This window comes from Erinaceus europaeus, chromosome 1, assembly GCF_950295315.1.
Source record: "Erinaceus europaeus chromosome 1, mEriEur2.1, whole genome shotgun sequence".
In the NCBI taxonomy this organism is placed as follows: domain Eukaryota; kingdom Metazoa; phylum Chordata; class Mammalia; order Eulipotyphla; family Erinaceidae; genus Erinaceus; species Erinaceus europaeus.
Window position 1 is genome coordinate 62,337,297 of NC_080162.1, and position 10,699 is coordinate 62,347,995.

At 39.6% G+C, this 10,699-nt stretch overlaps 1 protein-coding gene across 1 annotated transcript; it reads left to right on the forward strand.

The window, feature by feature from the left end:
- The first annotated feature begins 2,906 nt into the window (after window positions 1–2,906).
- LOC103114974 (pre-rRNA-processing protein TSR2 homolog) lies at window positions 2,907–4,192 on the forward strand. The gene has a single exon (XM_007524708.3). It carries the CDS (start codon window positions 2,933–2,935, stop codon window positions 3,506–3,508), a length of 576 nt encoding a protein of 191 aa, XP_007524770.2. The 5' UTR covers window positions 2,907–2,932; the 3' UTR covers window positions 3,509–4,192.
- Window positions 4,193–10,699: the final 6,507 nt, after the last annotated feature.

Here is a 10,699-nt window from a genome sequence, read left to right on the forward strand (position 1 = left end):
CCCACCCCCAATCCCACCCCAATTATAGCACTAGAATTAAGCAATGGCAAATGAAGATGTGCTATAAATCCTTCATTCTCTATTTTATACATTTAAGAGATTTTTGGAAATCCTGAAGAGGAACTGGGATACAACTTTTTTTTCTAAATTAAGCCTTCCCCCCTAATCCATTGGTATTCAGTTCCTATCTGTATTTTATCCTCTGTGGTCCTCAGACAGCTAATTATTCACATATCAAGTTCTCTGGCAGTAAAGCCTTACCTAGCAGTACTTTTGCAAATGCTTTGCTGAGAGAGTGCTGTCAAGAGAAACCACTGAAGAATTAAGGAGAGAAGGATGGAGCAGGCAAATTTCAGCGACAACGTGGAGTCTTGCTTCAGCCTGATTCATGAGATCTCTAGAGTATGAATTACATCAGAAAGTGTTTGCTCCTGGAAGCAAAGGGGTATACTTTAAAATTACAGCATCAGTCCCTGAACAAGGTTACCTTTAACCTATGATAGATGGGGTATGGGAGAGATTGGCTCCAATTAGCTAAGGACAACTGAGTGCCTAAGTACAGCAAAGGAGATTTAGGTAAGACCAGCTATAGCTTTCCAGGGAAGCTGCCCCAAATTGAAATACTGAAATGCTAAAAGATGAAAACATCCCTTCTAGATAAATAATCTTAAAAATGTTTTAGAGATGTCTAAGACTTCCTCTAACTACTATGATTTCTTTAACACATTCCTTGTCCTCTCTCATATGTTAGGCAATCTCAACTAATATGGAGTGCTATTCTTTAGAAAGTGGTAGCACTAATGCTTCCAGAACTGGCAAGCTAGATCCAACTTTAGAGATTTGATCCAACGGCTTGCAAAAGTTAGTGTTGAAGAGCTCTCGTTCTCTGAAATTCTTGTGGAAATTCAATGTGAATATCCAATGAAAGGGTCTCAAGCCAATTGGATGAATGAGGTGGCTATCAGTCTTCTATATCTAAGTAGTTTCTGTTTCTGTGAGAGTATAAAAGAGGAATCTTTTCTCTAAATTAATTTATTTTAGGTAAAATTCTCTAGAAACAAAGGCTCTTATTGAAATTCTTAAAAGTGATGTGCTTTGGGGGAAGGTTCAGGTCCCTTAACAAGATGGAAGAGGAGGATCTAGTGGGGGTTGAATTGTTACGTGGAAAACATGTGGAAACGACTGTATTTTACTGTTGACTATAAATCACTATTCTCCCCAATCAAGAAAAGAAAGAAAAAAAAATTATGTGCAATAAGGACATCTCAGTAGAAACTTGTAGGAAAATGAGGGAACCATAATATGTCAGGGAAGTGATAGGCCTGGGTGTGGGTTCATGTAAAATAAACAACAAACCTAGAGTAAGGTCGGCAAAAGAGTTCACCCAGATAATGCATTTGTTTTGTGATAGCCATGCCCATACTCAAGCCTGACCTCCACAACACTGAAGAGAGCTTCAGTGTTAATGATATCTTTCTTTCTGTCTCTCTAGTTCTGTCCGTCTTTTACTTTTCCCTCTGGCAACATTGGCCTGGAGAGATGAAGCCTTAGTGATGATAAAAAACAAACAAAAATGGTGATGTAGTTGAACTTTATCCTAGTATATTTATGCCTCTGAGAGCATAAGGCACTTGTTAATGACATTGATGCACCAGGATTTGAAAATAGGTGCCAGCTCCTGCTTCTTTCAGGGCTACTATTATGGTGTCTGATTTGTATAGGTTCCCTAGAAACTAGTCCTGAAGAGAAAGTTATTTTTACAAATGGTTCACTGAGAGGCTAATTTCAGAAGAAGTTTTCAAGAGAGTGAGGGCAATAAGTAGAGAAAAGGAAGGAACTAAACTAAGAAGTCATCTTCTCTACCTGACTTAAGGTCTTGGAGAAACATGAAGGGGATTCAGTTATAGCCTAACTTGAGGAAAGGAGCCAAAATTTTACAGCAAAGTATCAATCAGTTTTTGGCCTGGAGCCATAGAGAAGACAAAGATTCCTAGGTATTTCTTGGAGAGACATCTGCTGGCAAAGGGCAAGTGTCTGGATAGGCAGCATCTGGTGTGGAGCAGTACAGCAAAATAGGGCACAGGCACCAATCACTCTTACTACAATACCCACAGATTCCCTTGCAGCTTCAGTTTCTTAATGTGGATATCAGTATCATAACAACCCAAACCGAGAGCAGTGGTGAGGAACTGCTTGAAAAGGCACAATCACAGTTACCACCCACAGTTTCTATTTGGTCTTCTGTTTTGTTCCCCCTATAGTGTGGATTTTATCAAGGATTGTTAAAAAAAAAAAAAAAAAAAACTTCCATTTTGTCATCATTCAAAAAAGAAGCCAACTTTTGATTCCAAAACTAAGTTGCCAAAAATACAATCCATATTCGTTGAGAAGAGCTGCAGATTCTGCCGAGGCTGTTCCTTTTCAGTCTCACTCTCAGTGGTATATGGATGTGAGGTAGCCCTGTCTACCTGGCTGATTCCTGGCTCTCCAACCCTTCATTGCTCTCTCTACCTTGTGGTCACACAGATGGTGTCTTACTGTGGCAATCCTCTTTTCAATAGTCTATATGGATTTATTTATTTATTTATTTATTTTTGCAGTCGTGAGCTATTTTTATTTCATACAGTTAAAAAGAAATCAGTGTTCTTAAATATAGCATTATTTCAGTTTAGGGAAAAAAAAACTATTTCCAAAATAGTTCTTTTGTCAACACCTGAAAAATATAGCACAGCCAAATAAAATTTTCTTTCTTTTAATATTTATGTATTTATTCCCTTTTGTTGCCCTTGTTGTTTTATCGTTGTAGTTATTATTATTGTCATTGTTGTTGGATAGGCAGAGAGAAGTGGAGAGAGGAGGGGAAGACAGAAAGGGGGAGAGAAAGATAGAAACCTGCAGATCACTTGGGCATCACGTGGCCCCTAGCAGGATAATGGCGGGCGGAGGGGAAGACTCACGAGCTCTCTTCCGGGCTGGGGTCCGAGCGGCTCTACAAGGTTGGCCAGCCTTGCAGATTGCTGTGGAGAATGGCTTCGGGGGCATACACAGCCAGGAGAAGGCCGAGTGGCTGGGAGGTGCTGTGGAGGAGTACTTCCTCCGCAATGCTGACTTGGAACTAGATGAGGTGGAAGACTTCCTTGGTGAACTCATGACCAATGAGTTTGATACAGTTGTGGAGGATGGAAGTTTGCCCCAGGTGAGCCAGCAGCTGCAGACCATGTTCCATCACTTCCAGAGGGGTGATGAGGCTGCACTGAGGGAGATGGCCTCTCACATTGCCCAAAGAATGTACAGAGTCAGAGCCACCATGGTTACAACAGCTAGGGAAGCCGATGAGGATGAAGACGACGTGGACAGTATGGAAGAAATGGAGGTTACAGCTATGAATGATGGGACAGCAACAGATGGGGTCTGCCCCCAACCTGAACCCTCTAATCCAGACTCCCAGACCATTAAGGAAGAAGATATAGTAGAAGATGGCTGGACCATTGTCCGTAGAAAGAAATGAGTGCACTGGAAATGGTTTGGGTTCTTACTTGCTTCTGGGTTTGCAACCATTTTAGGTGACCTGTTTGTTTATTTTTTTGAGGGTTGTGAACCTTTGGACTGATTATCTCATCCTCACTTTTTCCCCATTTTTTTAACCAGCCCCCTTTTGGGGAAGAAGAGACCTAGGGTCCTTGGTCTCAGGGTGATGGGACCCGATTCACCAAAGTTACTAGGTAATGAGGCCTGGTTTCTGAGCACAGGATCTCTCAGTATCTGTGTTCTCCGTGTGAAGAGATATAGATAAGGTTGGTAAGGCTCAAAGAGAAGCTCAGTGCCCACTGACATTGAGGAGGTGGCTTTGTAAAGGGAGAGGACCAGCAGGAGAATCATTACTCCTTATAGATCACTAGTGTTCAAATTAACTTGTTGACTGAAGAGAGATTAGTTGAAGGTGTGAATGGAAGTAGTTGTGGAACTCTTCCTTCCACCCAGCATTTCTATGGCCCTGCCCAGAATTTGAACCTTGTAGCCCAGCTTCCGGTCCTGGATTCCTTTGGAAAGTCTTAAGACCTTGGGTAGATGTTCAGCTTGGGATATTGGGCTTTACTTTCTGTCTCCTCCAGTCTCTTTCTAATCTCTTCATCTCATCCCATCCAAGTACAGGGGTGAAACTTAAGACCTCAATAAATAATACTGTATTCAATCCATGGCTTGATTGTGAGTAGCCTAAGAATCAGCCCTTTGGGGGAGCTGAGCTTCAGAGCTGAACAAAGGAGGTTTCTGGGTCCAGCCTACAATTTTGGACAAACAACAGATAGGTAAATACAGCACAGCAGTACTCTGAAATCAGTTTCCATAAGCCTGAAATAAACTGTATTTTTCTTAAAAAACAAAACAAAAACAAAAAAAAAAAAGAAAGAAACCTGCAGATCTGCTTCTCTGCTTGTGAAGTGATCCCCTTGCAGGTGGGGAACCAGGGTCTCCAACCAGGATTGTTATGCTGCCAGTCCTTGCGCTTTGTGCCACGTGTGCTTAACCCGCTGCGCTACCGCCAGACTCCCTCAAATAAATTTTTCTTTGGGTACATATACTACAGATAGGTTCACTTTCTCATATGGAAAAGGATGGTGATAAGGGAATGAATACACTTTATTATTAAGTTCTGTTAAGGATATTTACAAAAAGGAACAAAATTGTTATGTTTATTACCAAAAATAACAAAAACAGAAAATTGTATTAAACAGTGCCATTATAGTGGTACAATTGGTAAATTATTGGACTCTGTATTGTAAAGACCTGCATTCAGTCCTTTGTATCATATGTACCAAGTGTGATGTCCTAGTTCTTTCTCTACTCTTACTCTCTAAGGACTTTAGATAGTTATCCAATTAACTATTTTATTATATGTTATTGTGGATTTTCTTCCTCTCTCCCACTTGATTCTTTTTTTCTCTCTTATCATTGTGAAATTCTAACCGATGATTTACATAAGCATGAGAAAAATTAATTGTTGCTCTCTTTAGGTGCTAAGTTTCAGTATCATTTGTTATACAGCAGTAACTAATTTGTATCACTCTGAAGAAATTAGGAGAAAACATATTAAATGTTCAATGGGTTTATAGTTGCTGACAACACCAACCCAAAGCACCTTAGCTTTGCACTATAAAAATTTTCCATTTCAACTTTCATTTATCTTTACTGACTCATACTCAGCTCATAATCCCTGATATACAAGCCGTCAGCATGATCCAATGAACTTATATTCACTCTCTATAAATGTCTTTCCTTTTGAAATAATGACATAACAAAACATTTAAATAATATTATGTACTAGGAGCTATGTTACAATAGTTATTTCATTTAATTTTCAACCTTTATGGGAAAAGTGCTATTTGAAGTTTTAAAATATAGAAACTAAGACATACAGGATTTAAGTAGTTCCCCATATCCTGACACACTTTGTCCCTTATTTTCAGACCTAGCTTCAGTAACAGATCCATTTTTTAACATTTTAATTTTTTTTCAGCTTTGATTTATAGTAGTTCAGGGTTGAATCTGGGTCTTTTTTTGGAGGTTCAGGTATGAGAATCTTTCTGCATAACCATTATGCTATTTCCCCTGCCCAACAGACCCATTATTGCATGGCATTCACTGTGTTCTAGATAGTGTTCAAAAACTTATAAGCAAGTCTGAATCCACTCCACAGCCTACATATATTATTGTACATCATTATCTTATTTATAGAGTATTAAGTAAATTGAACAGAAAAGTCAAGTTACTTGCTCATTGCCATGGAGCATATCAGTACCATTGTTTTAATTTAAGGAGAGACCATCTCACTATGGAATTCTGCTTTATGCATAGTCTTGCTTTTCACTTGCTGATTATTGTAACACAGCACATGAATAAGGTTTTGGGATGCAATTAGCATATGCTTGAGGCTGGGTAATGTAATCAGCATACAGTATACTTACATAAACTAAGTGACTTAAGCGCTAGCCTGGTGGAAGTTCTTCTCTCCTTTTTCCTGAGTGATCTCGGTGCCAGGACCCAGCATGCTGCCTCTTCTGAGGATGAACACATGTAGTTGAACTCTAGTAGCTAACTTATGGACTCATGGGCCTGTTCTAGTCTTATTTCTGTTCTATTGCTTATTTTTCTGTACCTAAATAATACCATTCCGTGCCACTGTACAGCAAATGCAAGTGGTATAAGGTGTGGCTTGGAAAGGTGAAGGCAGGGTTTGAGTTTTAAAAGCTAGACCTGGAGCATGGCTTTGGCTTTCTCTCTCTCTGGCTAGTCCACCACGTGAGTAACAGCTCTCTTCTCTATTCTGTCTTTCTCTCTCTACCTATGCGGACTTCTCATCAAGATGGGTGTAGAATCTCTCTCTCTCTCTCTCTCTCTCTCTTTGCCTAATATGTGAATGTTCTCAGTTTTCTTTAATAAAGTTTAAAATTCCTGAAAAACATGCTGCCATCTCAATTCTGTGTTGAAATAATGTGACAGACTTTTTAAAATTTTCAGTCCATTCCCCCAATACAGCACCTGAGCACTTTTTTAAAATTACTATAACTGATAATAGGGACATGTTTCTGTTGCATCTCCAGGGAGAGTTTCTCATTTCACCCATTGTTTTTCTACACAATTTTATGTAGATAGAGTTCAAGTTTTTGTACTTGTGCCCAAGATTAATTTTCTGGCTGTCCTTCCCATAAAAAAAAAATGTGCTCTACAAAAATAGAGACTATGTTTGGAGTCAAAAGATATATATACTTCCTTTTAGGGTGAGAATACTCTCATCAGTCTTATCAATGAGGAACTATATATTTCACATTCACATATTTAAGGATAAATTGTTGTAGTAGCTGTTGATGGCATACTATACAAGTGCCCTTAGTAGACAGGTGAACTGATGCCACAGCTATAGGAATATTGATAGCTATCCATACATATTGTCCTTCTTCATCACAAGATTCTCTTATTACAATAAATGGTTGGTATCCCATCTGGTACATCACTATTTTTCTAAGTAGAGGTCAGCGGGGCCAGGTGGTGGCACACCTGGTTGAGTGCACCTGTTACAATGCGCAAGAACCCAGGTTGTAGGCCCTGCAAGTTTTCTCCACCTGCAGGGAGAAAACTTCACAAGTACTGAAGCAAGGCTTCAGGTGTCTCTGTCTCTCTCCTTCCCTACCTCCCCTCTCCCCTCTCAATTTCTGGCTGTCTCTATCCAATAAACAAATAAAGACAATAAAAAAATCCAAAAGAAAAATAGAGGTCAGCATCCAAAAAATGCCTTAGAGGTTCTACCAGTCAATGATAAGAGTTTCAAAATACTGTATTTTACCTCGAAACAGAACAATTCTGCATTAAAATGTATACCATGGAACTCTATGCAAAAATAAACTAATAGACAAGTTATTCCAGTTCTTGACATCTTTTCCTTCCCCATTTGTTCCCTTCACTGATGTATATGTTTTTCTCAAGTATGTTCTTGTTCAGTAACTATAAGAAAATACTCAGGGGGTTCCCGGAAGATGGCGGACTGAGAAGCTGCTAGTGGCTTGAGCTCTGATCACATCTTCTGGAAATGGTAGGATTTTCTGCCTTTAGCAGGCCAGCCAATAAGGGGTCCTAACGGTGACAACAAGGAGGTGACTATAACTTAATTTGGGTTAAGAATTAGAGTAGAGGTGGCATGGACTAGCGGGTGGGCTGCTCCAGACTTCCCAGGCGGCGGCGGGCAAGGCGGGTGTGCCGGGCACTGTCCTCAGCCCGGGAAGGCGGCTCCTCCACCAGTTGCAGAGCGCTGCTGGGCGGCCGGCAGAGGACCGGGAGGGAGCACTATAGCTCGGGTCTTTCTCTTGGGAGTCTCCGGGGACCACTGCGACCCTGAGGGCAGATCCGAGGACTTCTTGAGTACAGCTCTCATTGAATCAAAAGGACTTGGAGCTAGTTTTCATTTTTGAGAAATCCTTTAAAAAAGTCTGGAGGGGGGGAGGTTCCTGAAAGATGGTGGACTGAGAAGCTGCTAGGGGCTGAGCTCCGACCACATCTGGAAACGGTAGGATTTTCTGCCTTTAGCAGGCCAGCCAATAAGGGGTCATAGCGGTGACACCAAGGAGGTGACTATAACTTAATTTGGGTTAAGAATTAGAGTAGGGGAAAAAGGGGGGAAAATTGTTTTTCTTCCTTTTAATTTTTAAGCATACCTCCTTCCCGCCCCCCACCCCCATAAGCAGTCCCTGGGATACAGCTCCTAGCAGGATCCCCACACCACCAAACAGGGTGCTTTTTTGAATTCACTGATACACATTTGGGAATTTCCTTTCACTGCTCTTTAATTACATCTCTTTTTCTTATCTTCTCCCTTTTCTCTCTCTTGTCTCTCTCTCTGTCTCTCTCTTTTTTTTTAATCTTGTCATACACTTCTTCCTTCTTTGCCTTTCTGAATTTGTGAATTATTTTGGGGAAGAAATCTAACTCAGAGTGGACTCTATGTGTGTATCTCTGCTCTAGTTCCCTTTCCCCTCTTGTTACCCCTAGAATATACAGTTGATTTGCATAACTGTCTATTCTTGCTATCCTTTCTTTCTTTTCACTTTCTTCGCTGGGATTTGGTTACTATTTTATCATGGACTGGAGAAATTGTTTGGCTAACTGGTAATGATTAAACTACTTCAATACTTACTTCAGTTGCTACTGTAATTCCTGAGGTTGGTGAGTGCAATTGTCATAAAGGTATTTAGTACAGTGTTACTTGTACTCAAGACATAAAAACTGAGGAACAATAGAGCATTAAAAAAAAGAAAAACATAAATAAAAAAAATGGGTAGATCAAAAACAAATAAAACTGCTACTCCAATGAATGAAGACAAGAGACCAGAAGAAACTACAAATCAGCCAGAAGTAACCATAGATAAGAAGAGTATGCAAGCAATAATAAACTTATTAATCACAGAAATGAAAACAACATTGGAGGAAAGGATTGGCAGTATTAGGGAAACAACGGTTAAGACCCCCAAGGAAAATACTTTTTATCTTGAGGCAATTAGAGAACTGAAAGCTGAAATAGCTGTAATGAAGAAAGAAGCTGAGGCAAGGGAAAGCAGAATAACAGAAGCAGAAAACAGAATTAGTCAGACAGAGGATGAGTTAGAGGAAACGAAGAAAGAGGTGAAAGGGCTTAAAAAGAGATTGAGAGACACTGAAAACTAGAACAGAGACATATGGGATGATCTCAAAAGAAGTAACATTCGTATAATTGGCCTGCCAGAGGAAGAAAGAGAGGAAGGGGAAGCAAACATTTTAGAGGAAATAATATAAGAAAACTTCCCAGACCTGAATAACAGAAAGGATATCAAGATTCAAGAGGGCCAGATAGTACCAAACAGAATCAACCCAGACCTGAAGACACCAGGACACATTATAGTCACAATGAGAAGAAGTAAGGATAAAGAAAGGATCCTAAAGGCTGCAAGAGAGAAACAAAAAGTCACATACAAGGGAAAACCCATAAGATTATCTGCAGACTTTTCCACTCAAACTCTAAAAGCCAGAAGGGAGTGGCAAGATATCTATGGAGCCCTGAATGAAAAAGGGTTTCAACCAAGGATAATATATCCTGCTAGACTTTCATTCAAACTAGATGGAGGGATCAAAACCTTCATAGATAAACAACATTTAAAGGAGGCAACCATCACCAAGCCAGCCCTGAAAGAGGTTCTAAAAGACCTCTTATAAACAAGAATATCACTATAATACTTGCAATATATCAGAGCAAACAAATTTTTTTTGAACAATGGCACTACAATACATTAAATCCATAATATCAATAAATGTCAATGGCTTAAACTCACCCATCAAAAGGCACAGGGTGGGGGGATGGATCAGAAAACATAAACCAACCATATGCTGCTTGCAAGAATCCCATCTGTCACAACAAGATAAACACAGACTTAAAGTGAAAGGATGGAAAACTATCATACAGGCTAACAGACCACAGAAAAGGGCAGGAACAGCCATTCTCATCTCAGACACGATAGATTTTAAATTAAATAAAGTAATAAAAGAAGGCAAGGACATTACATAATGATTAGAGGATCAATCAGCCAAGAAGACTTAACAATAATTTACATCTATGCACCCAACGAGGGACCATCTAAATACATTAAGCACCTACTGAAAGAATTTAAAAAATACATCAATAGTAATACAATAATAGTGGGAGACTTCAATACCCCACTCTCACACTTAGACAGATCAACAAAGCAGAGAACCAATAAAGATACAAGAGAATTAAATGAAGAGATCGCCAGACTAGACCTCTTGGACATTTTCAGTCTCCTCCACACCAAAAAAACTGGAATACACCTTCTTTTCAAATCCACATAACACATACTCAAGGATAGACCACATGTTAGGCCACAAAGACAGCATCATTAAATTCAAGAGCACTGAAATCATCCCAAGTATCTTCTCAGACCACAGTGGAGTAAAACTAACATTTAACAACAAACAGAAAATTATTAAAAGACACATAATTTGGAAACTAAACAACATGCTCTTTAAGAACCACTGGGTCAGAGACTCACTCAAGCAGGAAATTCAAATGTTCCTGGAAACTAATGAAAATGAAGACACAACCTATCAAAATATTTGGGACACAGCTAAAGCTGTACTGAGAGGGAAACTTATAGCCATACAA